At 41.8% G+C, this 15,096-nt stretch overlaps 1 protein-coding gene across 3 annotated transcripts; it reads left to right on the forward strand.

Annotated features, from left to right (window-relative positions):
• The first annotated feature begins 3,494 nt into the window (after positions 1–3,494).
• On the forward strand, positions 3,495–13,281 carry arrdc2 (arrestin domain containing 2). Of its 3 annotated transcripts, XM_040034101.1 has the most exons (8): positions 3,495–3,601; positions 4,423–4,677; positions 10,120–10,337; positions 10,436–10,538; positions 10,620–10,876; positions 10,966–11,128; positions 11,484–11,644; positions 11,914–13,281. In XM_040034101.1, exons 2-8 carry the CDS (start codon positions 4,425–4,427, stop codon positions 11,965–11,967), a joined length of 1,209 nt encoding a protein of 402 aa, XP_039890035.1. In that variant the 5' UTR covers positions 3,495–3,601; positions 4,423–4,424; the 3' UTR covers positions 11,968–13,281. The 3 variants fall into 3 exon arrangements, with proteins under 3 accessions (XP_039890035.1, XP_039890018.1, XP_039890027.1); XM_040034084.1 differs by lacking the exons at positions 3,495–3,601; positions 4,423–4,677 and adding an exon at positions 8,286–8,774; XM_040034093.1 differs by lacking the exons at positions 3,495–3,601; positions 4,423–4,677 and adding an exon at positions 8,290–8,765.
• Positions 13,282–15,096: the final 1,815 nt, after the last annotated feature.

Genomic DNA, 15,096 nt, shown 5'->3' on the forward strand with positions numbered 1-15,096 from the left:
GTCAAGATTGTGGAAAGACAGACAACCCACGCTACATCATTCAGTCAGCCGGTGTCTGCAGGTCTGCAACCTTTCTGCTTCACTGGAAAACCCCTTCCACATGATCGGCTGTATACACAAAGATGTCAAATAGTAGAAGCAATTAATGCCATAGTGCCTGGTGCCTCTCTTTATAGCTCTTTTTTGATGCGGTAGTCCTGCACTAGTCCTGCTTGAGATTTAAGATGTACAGTAACATTTACATCCAGTTGATTCAAAGGTAATTTTAAAATGATGCAAAATATGAAAATTATTACTAGTTTCTGGACTCCCCACTACACAAATAATAAATGAATTATCTATGTTTTTGATACAGGCAGCCTGTGGTGAAAGAGCAAGCACAACACTGCTTCAACAGACTCCTGGTCCTCCACAGCTAGGGAGGACTTTTGTTACCACAAGCTGGGTTAGAATATTCTTCCATGCCCACACAGGTTTTTTTTTTTCTAGTATTCATTCTTGGTAACTAATAATTCACAACACCGGAATTATTAAATCAAGCTAAGCAAAAGTTCATGGCCCTTGGATACCAAAAAAGAAGCTGGCATCCAAAGGCTATGCTCATTATTACACGTACTCTTTGTCTAATTTGAGGAGACATGACTCAGCAGGAACACTTTTACTTGATGATGGTCTGTATTCATCTGCTATACTCAGTGTTTAAATGTTAATATTTGACTACAAGTTTAAAACCAGATTATCTTTTTGAGTTTATTCTGTATATTATGTTTCCAATCGTTCTGTCTTAGTAAAAAGTCTAAAAAAAATAGAGTGAGGTCATGGATTACAGTTTGATGCAGGGTTTCACCTGAATGATCTGTAGGTTGACTGTGCGACTAAAAGCTTCTTTTAAAATCAAAAGTATTATGATACGATATTAGGATAAAAATGCAAGGCTATTATATTATTCTGTCTTCATTTATCTGCCTGGATTCGTCTGTTTTGTTTATTTCCCAGAAGGTCCAGTTGTTAGGATTCAAAAGCACAAAAATGTTAGTTCTCTACACAACGGATGGATGAGAGGATGTCAGTCCCCACCAACAAAATCTCCTTCTCTGATGTAAGATAGCACACCTCCTGCTTAGTTTTGTATTTTAAACATTCACTAACAGATAAAGAATGGTTGTTTTTCACTTCAGGTTAACTTGACTCATAGAGCCTGGACTTACATTTGATGATGATGTATTTTGCTATGTTAAGCTTGATGTAATGATCCTCCTGTGTTATATCTGATGCTACTACTATTTTTTTCTTTTTCTTTTCTTTTTCTTTCTTGCTCAAAGAGATATGTGAATATATTAAACATTTTCATTGTATCTGACAGAACAAGGGTTGGGCCTCAGCACCACCAAGTATGACTACCTTCCTTTAAAGACGGACAGAAAAACTCTGCATCGGTCAATCAACACGGTGCAAAAATTAATTTCTCCCCTTTATTGTGTGAAGGAGCCAGGATTGTGATATCTGCTCCCAAATTAGTAAAAATAATATTAGTGGCAAGACTACTGCACTAATTATATACATTCTATTTCCTTCCATTTTTGTCTTATCCTGTGAATCATTAAATAATATTGATTATTCTGTTTATTGATCTTTGTTGTTTAAATAGAGCAACATCAGGTTTCCACTGGTCCAGCAGCATTTCAGAACCACCAGCAGTGAGGACTACGCAATCAAACCCTTGAACCTGCATCACACAGGCTGCAGTCACGTCTCTCATTAGGCGTCATGTGACTGAGAATAGCATTTTTTGTTAACAAAGAGTGTTAAAGAGAATATGTGATTATTACTGATATTGTTATTGTTTTTTTTTATAAAGGCTTCTAAAAATGAATAAATCCATGTTTTAAAATTTCACGTAACTGTTTTCATGTAGCAGTGTGAATGATTAAAAAGGTCAAACACAGGTACTACGTTTTCTGCAAGCTTCTACAAAAAAACAAACATGTACAACATGTTCAAATGTATCCTCGTGTTAATCTTTTGCCATGATCCTCGAGTTCTTTAAAAATTACAAATCTGTTAAGTTCAAGTGTTTTTTTGTTTTTTGTTTTTCAGAGAACTGCAGAAGAATTCCCATGAACTTGCTGGCCTGATCATAATAAATAAATGTTTACCCAGGCTAGCACTGTGTGAAATGTTGAGTCAGTGTACAAGTACAAGCTTTAGCAGTTAGATGGCTTAAACATAAACCTTTAGCCTCATCTGCAATATCTTGCAGAGTTAAAGCGGCCTCAAACCCGACTGTCCTGCTTCCACCCTGTTTACACTGTCAACGCTGACTGCCAAGAAGAAGGTTACCGTGTGTTTTGGAGAAATATTCTCATCCCCTCCTTCAAGCATGACTGACCACAAAACTCCATAAAAACAATCCATGTTGTAGCAATACACAGCCTTGACACAGAGAAGCAGGCCCTGATGATAAAATAGTAATAATAGTAATAATAGTAATAATAAGAAGCCTGCAATGGAAGCAAGTAGGGGTAAACAAGCTGACGCTAGAGTTCATCAACCTTAAAGGCAACAGTCCAGTTACGGGCTGGAAAGTTAGCAGGCCAGCCAGGGAGACAGAGCAATATCAGATTAAACTCCAGAATGACCAGATTAGAAAATATCAGCACTTAAAGTAAATGGAAATGATTAATAATTAAGCTTTCAAGACATGGAAGTTTAATATTAACAAGTGCTTATAAAGGACAACTATGATTTCACTGATTTATCTGAACTGCTGTAGACATGTAAGCCCAATACATGAAAATAATGAATATACAGCATATTGCGCTGATACAACATTAGACAGAAAATGCTGAAAAGGATGTTTTTATTTTTTACATTTGATTTGATTTATTAATAATCACATTTTTATCATTAATTGACGAAACTCTACAAACACAAAAAAAACCGAGTGAGTAATATGATCATATCACAACTTAATCAAGTTTAGACCAACATGTGAGCAGATCTTTCAGCTGGGGCACATGACTGAGATGCAAACAAGAAAACACTTTTCATTGCCCTTGTTCTCCTCCTTTTTAAACGCCTGACATGCCAGGCACGTCTGCCTGACATAACTATCACAGAGAGGCTTTTGCATTTCAAGTTTAATACACACTTTTTGGTATTTATAATGCAAATAGAAAAACTAATAAGAGAACTAAGCGTTGATAGTTCAAATGAAACTACGGCCTTCAAAATAAAAGCCTTCAGTCAACCCTTCTCTATCCTTAACCTAAACCTTGTTTATATACAGACATAAACACGGGTGAAGTATGCTACAAACTGTGTAAATACAGTGGGGAAAAATCACCTTGTTAACTGATGTACAGCGAGCACACTCCACGCGGTCCTTCCTCCTCCTCCTCAGCGGTAAAGTGGGCGGGCATGTGCGAGCATGTACTCTTCTTCATTGGAGTACAGCACGGAGCTGTCTTGTATCTGGGCGTTGAAACCTGCCCCCGTTCATAAAGCCCGGGCTTCCATTTAACATTCACTGAGTCAGAGCGAACGCGCAGTTGAGCACGTCGACCCTCGCGAGGACCTCTACGTCTCTTATCTTCCGTCGGTGAGTTAGTAGGAGCCTTTTAAACGTCACTTCAGCGGTCGCAGCTGTTTTAATAAGACGCAGTTCCTGTTCTTAACTCTAACCTGCTCTTCTGGACGCTTATAAATTTGAAACGTAGCAGCCGCATAATGGAAATAATATTAGGCTGAACTTGACTTGATCCAAATGCATTACGATAAACAGAAAACATGTGTTGGTTGTTACTACAGTATTATAGCACGACAAAGCAGATGTGGCTTTGGTGTATATAGGGAAATGTTTTTGTAATATTGCTGACTGAATTTAAATGCATCGTGGCCAAACAGGTAACTAAAACCATCCAAGTAACCATTAGGCCTGATTTGTGTTTAAAGAGCAGAAACACTGGAGCGTTTTATTATTATGAAGTATGTTTGTAAACCGAAACAGCCCGCATAATAGTTGCTATCTTGGCCGACACCCTAATTAAGACCACCCAAACCCCACCCTACAAATAACTCTGAAAGAAAAACTGCAGTACTGTATGTTCGATTCGAGTTTTATTTAATGCATTGTACACGTTTAAATTCAGCCTTTAAACATGGCAGGTAGGACATCATGCATAATTTCATTGTGTCATGGTTCCCTAGTGTTTACAGAAGCTTTAGAAGCATTCATGTCTCCAGCTGACACTCTACAGTATATATACTCTGCCTGACTGTTTCTATTTGCAGTAGACCTATATTTTTTACAGCACCCAAAAAACAGTTTTGCACACTTTTGCATCATTACTGTGGCAACCTATTCAACCTTGGTGAACAGTGTGTGCACATTATGTGCTGTTCTTCTGTCCTCGCATGTAGAAATGGCACTGAGCTCCATAAAGTCCTTCACCCTAGAGCTGGATGGTCCGGCTGATGCGGCGTTCATTGGTGGGGAGGTGGTGTCTGGCCAGGTGGTCCTGGAGCTGCGCAGGGCCACCAGAGTACACTCCATGAAGGTGCTGGGACGAGGAGTAGCCACAGCACACTGGCTGGAAAACCGTGGCATGAACTCCGTCTATAATGACTACACCTCTAAAGTCACCTATTTTAGGAAGAGACAGCATCTGATCAGAGGTTAGTATTAAAGATTGCAGATGATATTACTGACATGGAGTAATTAGTATTCTGTTTGTACAGTGGTTAATGTTCACTCTGACTGTAAAATATCCCCAGGTGAATTTCCACAGTCTTTTTTTTCAAGGTTCTGTTGAGACACAAACACACTATTAGGCTCACACATAATGCAAAAGTTGCAAGTGAGAAGTAGATTTTTTGCCATTCTTCTTTATATTTAACAAAATAAACAACTGAGTGAGCAAATGAGTTAATTTTTGATGCACTCGATGCAGTGACAGTAGTGGTGAACACACAAACTATTAACTGCAACTGCTGGAAAGGGCAGGACAGCACTTTTAAAGACACTTGTATTATTTGTGTTGAACCTGATGCCATTCTCATACTCTTTTTCTACTTCTTCTGTCCCATAATGTAGCTGTGTAGTCTTATTGTCAATAAAGTTTCTGCAGTTTGCGGCTCTGTTGCTAAATATAAACGTAACAACTGTATTTCAGTGTATGTTGCACCTGGTGGATGAAAAGTGTTCTCTCTGCGCCGAATAATGTGGTGTTAAACTGCTGATCTGCTGTTTGTGTGCCAGCTGGTCAACACTGCGTCTTGTAGTTGATGCAGTTTGCAAACTGGAGCCACCTGGGCCAAATGTGTTGCGCGGAAACCTGCGTGAGCGACCAGATATATCTGCCAGATAGCATAATCTTTGACATTAAACACAAACCCATTAGTGTAGAGTCCAAACATATGCAGTTGGTTCACTGGGTATGACGTTGTACTGGACGTGGTACTGTAACGTGTTGAATTCTCTGAGCATGGACAGCATCGAGAAACAGAGAGCACAGGCCATCGTAGCTGTGCAAATAAACACAGTGGTTAATGTTTCATAGGATGCTGTGTTTGACTCCATATTTTGGGCAGATAAGTAGATGCCAGTAGTTTTAGATTCCAGCGGCTGCAGTGCAGTTGAATTGAAATTGCAATTCCAGACAGTGCATCATTATCTGCTGCAACAGTTGCGCCTTCTGCTCTGCGGTTAAAGGTGCACTTAGCATGTTTTTTACATTCATATTAATTCTACAGCCTACATTTAATCCTAAATCATATATATCACTGTCTACTTTAGACCTGATGCCTTTCCTTACACAACGCAAAAGAGATTTGTTGTTACCACTACACTATGGAGGCACCTCAGTCATATATGTCACTAAAAGAACAGGTTTCCAATTGAACTCATTGTAGTTTTCCTCATCTCATTCATCAATTTTGGAAGAACACTTTTTATTTTATTATTGATTTATTTTTAATTAGCCAAACAGGAGAGTTATCTGTGGTTATTTCATCATGTTGAACTTCTAAATCCCACCATACTTATACATAAAATGAAGTGTGCTATTTAAAGCAATTTAACTGTCAAATCCTCACAAAACTATGTGATTTCACATAGTTTTGTGAGGATTTGAAAATTTTTGGTCCTAATGATCATTGGGGCAGTGAAGCCTAAAAAAACTGTTTAGTGTGAATAAGGTGTAGAACCATAGAACCGGTGTATGAAAGATGGACCTGGTGGTACAGCTTTAGCTTTGCTAATAGCCACAGAAAAGAGAAAAAAAGTCTCATAAATGTTGTCACACAAATGCAGTTTTATTTTGTTTTTTAAAACTTTATTGCACGAGTTGTATGTGTATATTTTGCACTGGTGTGGTTTGTACAGAATAATGTTACACTGGCACAGACACTGGGAGGTTTGTCCTGTAAATGACATTTGCAGGACCTCTCCAGGAAATAGCAGCGCTAATTATTTTTGCACAGCCTTAACCTTCTGATATGTGTCCTACATCTTCCCAAGAACAAAAATCCTATTTCCTTTTTTAGATTTTATACATTTATTTATTTATACCTGGTGAGTTTAGAACGGGAGTAAATATACATTTAAACATGTGGGATGTTGTATGTGGTCTGGGCAGAAAAAAAAGGAGGAGGTAGAAGACAGGAGAAAGAAAGGAAGGAAGAGGGGGGAACGTGTGGGGTGGAGGGGGGCTGTTTTTAAAAAATGCAGCCTACGTCACTATGGCAACCAGGAAACCAAGCCACGGCTCTCCTTGGCGCCGCCCTCTTTACCGTGCTGTCAGCTGCTGCTGTTCCCCATTCTTTTTGCAGTGTTTTTTTTAAGGCTCATTGTTCTCCAGTTGTTTGTGAATTAACGCAGAACTTTATAGAACTGATATTTGCTGTGTCGTAATTTAGTTCGTATATTTGTTTAGTGAGCAGCTCCACACACAGAGGAGCCCCTTTGGTCCCCCTCCGAGAGTAATCATACAGAGTCATCTGCAGTGGGGGTGATCTATCAGGCATGTGCAGAAAGCCACATGGCCTTCTGCATTAAAGCATGGAGCACTTTACAGCCGGCTTTGCTCCTGCTTACCAGCAGATGGCGTGCTGGCTTTGCTTGCTTACTCCAAATCGGAACTCCTTGCATGCAACTTGTTTGCTACAAGTTAAATTTGGGCTTGAGCTGATCGGTAAGTGGCAGTAGAGAGCTGACTCTTCGTCCCGGGAACAAAGACGTAAACAAGTTTGTTTTTCACAGAGCAGACCTGAATGAAGAGAACCTGCAAAAGTGGCGGATTAAAACCCCCACTTCTGCGCACAGATCACTCTGTTCGGACATTTTTGGAGCCGAATGTTAAATTTAAAGAAGTCTCTATTGATGACATAATTAAACTGTCGCAGAGCTTTTCTTTGCGTTTCATCTATGACTTTTCTTTATTTTCTTTAATAACTGCTGCTTGTGTTTGTACTGAATTGCAATAGTATGTTAAAAGAGACAGGGGAGAAGTGGAGTAAACAGCTTCGGTACCGACTGAAACTACCCTGAGCCTTCCAGGGTCTCTCCCAGACCGAGGCATACCCAGTAAGCCTGTTTTCTTCTAAGAACCTGTAACCATCAATCATCCCCAGGCCCCGTTTTCCCCTCTACCGCCTCCACACCCAGCCTGCGTGTTTGTTATGCTTCCTTCAGGCTTAGTTTGGAAATGTGGACGTTTTTGTGTGTGTGTGCCTGTGTGTGGGAGAATTGCTGCACTTTAACAGCCCGACAAAATGGAAAGTAATGCCGGGACTTTTTGCTTGATAAGCAGGCCAGATGAGCGGCTGTTGTTTTCAGTTTCATTTTCATCATGATTACAGTCTCATGTTAATTCTGACATCATTTCGTAGGCCCTGCTGTGAGCACGTATCCCTATGGTTTCATACCTGTTGCGTCCTCCTGGAGCAGGAGGTCAACTTGTAAACACGCAGAAAAAGAAAAGAGGTCAAATTAGACCAACAACAACCCCCTAAAACACGGACGCACCACTTGTTTCTCTTTTGCATTTGAAGTGGGTTTAGCCTGCTGTTTACCAGATGTGCTGTTTGAATCCTGGGAACTTCAAGTTCTGCACACGTTTTTGAAACCTGATAGGTTTTCTTGTTTACGTTGACGGAGTAAAGAAGTTGTCTCGACTATGTCTTATTTACAACAACAGCAGTCTGAAGGGTCAGCGCCGAGGAGGAGTTCCTGAAGGCAGCATCGCCCAGCCTTCAACCCTCTCCTGAGGCCTTACATAATGATCCGTAGACTCCGCCCACTTTCTCAGCCTGCAAAAAGGCTGCCGTCCGAAAGTGAACATCATATCGAGCTTTCGAGCACACGAGAGTAGGCGGCAGCAACCTGGAGAGCCACTCTCAGCACCCTTTAAACACACTGCGAAAGAACAATAAAGGAATCTCTCACTTCTTTTCGTTTGAGATCAGAGAGGAGTCGCAAAACCTGCAAAAAATGATTTTCGACAAGCTGAAAAAGTTTGACATAGTCTTCGACTCTCCGGAGGTGGACTGTCCTCCTGTGTACAGCAGTGGGGATGTTGTGTCCGGGCGGGTGGTGCTGGAGCTGTCCGGGGAGAGTCGGGTAGACTCCCTGAAGCTTCACGCTGAGGGTTTTGCAAAAGTGCACTGGACCGAGTCCCGATCGGCGGGCTCCAGCACCGCGTACACCCAGAACTACGGCGACGAAGTGGAGTACCTGAACCGCAGAGAGGTGCTGCTGCAGGCAGGTCAGTCCAGTAAGTCTGTCAACTCAAGCAGCCAAAGTGTCCTCTCTGTGATCGAGCGGTCTAGACAACTGTGAAAACAGCTTATCTGTGTGGGGACAGATTGTCTGCAGACTTAAAATAGTGTGTTTCAGGATGTTTGCGTAGATGTTGACTGGGAAGAGTTAAAGTCTAACTGCCCCCACTTCTGTAGTTAACCTTAGATCGGAGACTTTGCATTGGTTATGAATGATTTATAAACTTGTAAACTAGAACAGCAACTCGTGTAAACGCTGGCAATGAAAAAGAAAGCCATTCAGGTTCATTTCTTTTACTTCCTTGAAGAAGAATACGTGAGCATGTGAATAAAGAACAGAGCAGCAGCTGCTTCCTCACCCCCAAAACGTCTGTGGGGAAAAATAAAAGGAGTAAGACTGGCTTTTCCAAATTGAAAGCAATTCCAGACTTGTTTTTCCTTCTCTTCTGCATGCTGACTTTGCCTCAGGTTTCTGGCTTCATTCATTTGGACACAGAGCTGTTTTTGGTTTAAAGTACAGGCAGGAAATGGGCAGCCAAGGGCTTTGTCGATTTTTCTGTTGTTTTCCTGCCGAGTTTAGCCTCTATGCTCGGCTGCATGTTGTGTGAAAACCTGCAGCCAGCAATGAGAAAATACATCATGCAGCACATATCAGCTGAATCTGCTTTGGGGGATTTTGCTGATGGGCACGAGAAAGGCTTTCTTGTTGCAGCCTACTTGACCCGTGAAGTTGACATGTTGTTGGTGTTGTTTAAATGAAATCGGAGTATTCATCTAACAAAGGTTCACCAAAACCAAAACACGAGTCCCCGGATTTGTGCTGCAAGAGTGAAGAGAACCCAGGAGAGTTGAGACGAGCTGTGTGATATCGCTCGAGGAAAACATGTTCTCAGTCAGCACAATAGAGAAGGAACCGCCCCTCTGAGCAAGCAAAGCAACCATGTGATTGCAGAGAAACACAGGCTTACGGGACTGTTCCTATGAAACAAGCGTTATTCATGTAGAATACTTTTGTGTCTGTTGTGATGCATAGTTTTAAAAGTGGGTATTTGCTGCCAAATAAATAAGCTTTCAGGTAATCAGAGCGCATTCTACTGTCAAGTTGAGGTTTATTTCCACAGTCAAGCAAAGCTGATGCAGGTTATATGAAGTATACATTATACATACCATTAAATCATCAAATAAAACAAAGTCTGTGCTACCTGATCGTCTGCGCTGTAAAATTTCCTCCTACCACAGAGCGAGTCTCTGCGCCTCTGTTATAGAAATTGTTTTGGGAAATTTACAAAAAAATGAAAGAACAGGTGACTGACTTAGAATTTTTCCCCCTCTTTCTTTCAGATAACGGTGAAGTGACAGTTCTACCTGCTGGCAAACACGAGTTTCCATTCAGCTTCCAGCTGCCAGAAGAAACTCTGGTCACCTCCTTCGAGGGAAAACATGGCAGCATCCGTTACTGGGTCAAAGTTAAGCTACACAGGCCGTGGGCCACAGTCAGGAAAATCAAGAAGGAATTTACAGTCATCGAGCCCATCGACATTAACACACCAGCCTTACTGGTAAGTGCCTCAGACTTCACATTTCATCGCTGGGATGTATTTATTTATGCATTTTGAGGGTTTTATGGAATTTGCTCACTGGTTTTTATAATCTCCAGGCACCACAGGCGGGTACGAAGGATAAAATGGCGCGGGCGTGGTACCGCAGCTTTGGGCAGGTGTCAGTAACTGCAAAGATTGACCGCAAAGGCTACACACCAGGTACGCACATTCTGCTTTTCCCATGTGCTCAAACTTTTGTAGTGTCTCATCTTTCTAAGTGTGCTTTTTCTCTCTCCACAGGCGAGGTGATACCGGTCTTTGCCGAGTTCGACAACTCTACCTCCAGATCTGTTGTCCCCAAAGCTTTTATCATTCAGACGCAGACGTTCATCGCCCGCGGCACCATGAAGCAGAAGCGCTCTGTCGTGGCCACGCTTTGCGGTGACATCGTCGGTGCCAAACGTCGGGAAACCTGGCATGGCCGCGCCATCAAAATCCCACCCGTAGGTCCGTCCATCCTGCAGTGCCGCATCATCAAAGTGGAGTACATGCTGAAGGTAAGCTGCCGGCCTAACATTGGCGCTGCTGCAGTTCTGAGTCCGCAGTCAGTCCAGGTAGCATTATAAACTCTCTTTCCTCCCGTCAGGTTTGTGTTGATGTACCCGGAACATCCAAGCTGTGTCTCGAGCTGCCTCTGGTCATAGGCACCATACCCCTCCATCCCTTCGGCAGCCGAACATCCAGCGTCAGCAGCCAGTACAGCGTCAACCTGGAGTGGCTGCGCATGGCCATCCCCGAGCAGCCAGAGCGTAAGTGTCCCGTACTGCTTTATGGGAAGAAAAGGAAAAACTCCCCACATGGCAAACAAGTTTTTCTTTCTTTTTGCCAGTATTATATTTAGAGCGTGCCACTTTTTTTAAATTTTTTTTTAATTTTTTTGACAAGGAAGCCAAAATACTGCATGAGTCAGATGTACAAACAAAGGTTTTGGTTCCACAGAAACTCATGTTGGATCAGATCAGTGTTTGTTACTGCCAAAGGCGCTTAATGTTTCGTGGGCTTTCAAAATGAAGTCATGAGTCAGCAGCTCGATGTTTGGACCTGTGCTTTTTCCGTCGTGTCACGCGAGTGGACTCATCCTGCCTGTGTTTTTCTTCCCTGCAGCTCCTCCGGATTACAGCTCTGTGGTGACCGAGGAGGAGGCCGAGCAGCGCCACAACGCCGTGGCCTCGCAACATGCTGAAGACCTGAGCGGGATCCTGGAGCGACCCCTAATGGCTTTTGTCCAAGAGTTTCGCTTCAGACCTCCGCCAGTGTACAGCGAGGTGAGTCACCATTGGCTGGAAGCGACTCCTGTTGTTTACTGCGATTGAGTGGCACATATAAAAGCTTACATATAAAGGCCTTTTATTCCCTGCTTACCAAAACCTCGAGATCTCAGCTGTGTTGTGTAACAATAGCTAAATGGAAACAAATCTGTGGGTGTAAGCAGAGTGTAGGTTGAGCATAATTGAAGAGTGTTTTATTAAAGACTGGATTATCTGCTTGCCCAACCTTCATCTGATGCATTTTGATTTTCTTTTCTTTCCTGCAGATTGACCCCAACCCTCAGCCCATCAACATGAGACCTCGCTGCATGACATGTTGAACCAAGAGCCCTGCCTGAGCTTCAAGCAGCCTCATTAACGAAACAAATCAAGAGATTTGTCTTCTCCCGGATTATGTCTCTCTGATTAATAGCACTTGCTAACAGATTGACTGGAGCGCCAGGAGACGGAGCTCACAGGAACTGGATGTTAGTGGAGGAGGTGCCACTTTGTTTCCAGTCCAGTAAAGTGGATGCTTTCCTGTTCTGGCTGAAAGGAAAGCAACTTCTCTGCTTTGGTTCCTGTCCTTCCCAAGTGACTTTTGGCTCCCTGTGTGGTGAGCTACAAATACCTCCCAATCAACGATTCCCTAACGTGAAGATATCTATATATTTTTTTGTGTTTTCAAGGAATTTGGGACATTTTGGGAAGGGTTGAGATCACTTGATATTCACCAGGCGGAAAGTTGGAACTGAACCTGGCATTCAGATGTCTGAAAAAGGCGCTCTTGATAAGATGGCCGACTGTCATCTTTGAGTGGCGTAAAGAGAGAAGTGCAATTATTTCCCTCAGTTTCCAACTTTCCCTATGCCTGAGATTTTTAAAACACACATCACTATGCATTGTGTGCCTACGGTGATTTCTGTTACTCGAACGCATACGTAGGTGTGACGGTGGAGCAGAAAAGTCAGAAAAGAAGATGTAGACGTATTTTATGCATGCAGGTAACAATATGTAAAAGGGAAAAATATGTGTGCCTTAATTATCTGCAGTTGAAGTTTGCATGAGAGTTTCAGGGAGCTGTTCTCTCGGACAGAGCTGGATAGAGCTGAATGTATCCTGCAAGAACTTAGAACAAAAAAGAAGCAGTCAGCATGTATGTAGATGTATTCCAAGAGCCTTGTTGTGTTAACACAAGGCTCAAGGCACTGAAGTGTTAGATAGCTGTGGTGTTATAATGCAGTGGTAATAAAATAGGGGGTTCCAGTTTGCTTATAAAACTGCACAAGGCTCATAGATTAGCTCTCCCAGCTGCTAAACAAAAGGACAGGAGGAGTGGAGACCTCCGAGCTGTGTGGACTGAATCTTTCGGTGGGAGCCAGATGCCTCGGTGCTGTGGGTCAAGCCTTTAGGTGGAGATGCCACTGAAACATAGGGACAAAGAACATTCCAAAAAAAAAACCTTCTCAAGGATTATGTTTCTCCTCAACTTCCAAAAAAAAGGAGTTTCAGAAGTCTTCAGGTTCAGCTGTGTGACTTCAATGGCTGAAGTCGACGAATGTATTATTATTTTTTTTATACAAGTGCAATTGTTGATTCACAGTATTGCCCAAATTTTTGTAATTGTTTTTTCTAATAAACAATTTTTGAACAGATGTTTGTCTTCAGTGTTTCCTTGACTGGTACGTGTGCTAGGATGCCCGCTTTTTTTTTTTTCTTCTTTCTTCTTCTTTTAAAGGAAAATAATAGAGAGCCTCTGTTTAGCAATGTTGCGTGCCAGTGAATTGGAAAAGCATCTCCAACACCATGAGTCAAAGCTATATTACTGCCAAGGGCAGGGTTCAGTGGAGAAACAAGCTAGGCTCAGTGATTCAAATTGATAATTACAGACTGAAGTTCAGCCAGTGACATTTATTCTATTGCGCACTTATGCAATCGAACTTTTCACGGTGCCTTTGGAGCTCCACAAAATAAAAATGGAATCACACCACACTGCGGATTTCACTTTGTAATTTGTTTACAAATAATTAGTTCTTGCTTTATTTTTTTGGTTTGTTTTTTTCCACCACATAAACATGTAGCGCATTGGAGCGAACGAGCATAGCTATAATCATGGCTAAAAGCCAAATCAGAGGAAATTCTCAAGGGTTTCTTCTGCAAACAGCAATTAAGGACAGAGGGACGTCAGATGGGTGTGGATGCAGGATAGTAGTGTGGCTGAAAAGCTTCACACTTTTCAAATAAGTAGAATTAAAGTAAAACCATTTTCTAATCACGAGTTTACCAAAACGTCAGACCAACCTTACAAGTGGATGCAAAGATTACGTTCAGCACTAATCCTAATGAAAAAGCAGAAGATAAAGCAGCAGTTTAAACAAAAATACCCCTCTCATGTTGCCCTGCACCACATGCTCAAAGTCCAGACAGGCAGGATTCGTGACAGCAGCAATATTAATATAGTTGTGTGCACAGACAACGCTTGTTCTGTTTGAGCGAGCTTGTGTACACAGATATGTTTTGCTTTGACACCCGTCTTTAATTATATTTCACTCACTTAAATAAGAGTTGAGGCTGTAAGCATAACATGTATTTCAGCTCTCCCAATACGTCACCACACATGTTTGAAGGCCTAGAGTTAATCCAGAGACCAAGTTTACTTTGTGCTGGGAAAAAAAGAAGAAAGATGAAAAGAAGATGCACTGGCCGCATACATCTTCTAGCTGTAAATGAAAGAAGTTACTAGCAGAAGTCTTGTAATACACACGACTGAATATAAACAGGGTGTTTCCGAAATGTTGTGAATTTAACTGTTTAACCTTTTCCAGCATGAGGAAACTTAAACCTCATTCTTGTAAACAGGTAAATTCAGCCATGTTTTCACCTTAATCTCGATGGACTTATTCAGGAATGGCTTTTAAAATATGAATCCATGGAGAATGTAAAGCAGAACAGAAGAGAAACACAGTTTAAATTAAAAGTTAGAATGACCTTTTGTATTTGATGTTGAAATGATTTGAAGCATGCGACATGCAGATGTCTTCCTGATGTTCTGCGGTGACCTCTTGGTGATCCCGCGTGTTTTTTTAAACAAACTCTTCCACACAGAAAACAGAAGTGCCGTCCGCTGTTTTCCTGAAATCGTTTCAGGAGAGTCAATGTTCTCATTTGTCTCGATGAGTCACTAAAAGTATTTTCAGCACCTGCTGTATCAAACCAGCTCATCTGGTTCAGCGTGTGCCGATCATAGTTCAGATATTATGTTATTTGTATTATTAAGTACAATTTTACTTATTCCGTGACTTTGAATGTGTTCTGAGTTACCCGTCATGTCTTCAAAAAGGTTTGGAAGGAAGCACTCACTGTGGAGTCACATATGTTAACCTGCATGCCTCCATGCAGGTTAGAAGTCATGCCCCTGGCTGTTGTGTGGCCCCAGTTTAATGGGACTCAAAAGGCCGAAAACCCCCCAA

Source organism: Simochromis diagramma, unplaced genomic scaffold (genome assembly GCF_900408965.1).
Source record: "Simochromis diagramma unplaced genomic scaffold, fSimDia1.1 OVJJ01000334.1, whole genome shotgun sequence".
NCBI classification, from domain to species: domain Eukaryota; kingdom Metazoa; phylum Chordata; class Actinopteri; order Cichliformes; family Cichlidae; genus Simochromis; species Simochromis diagramma.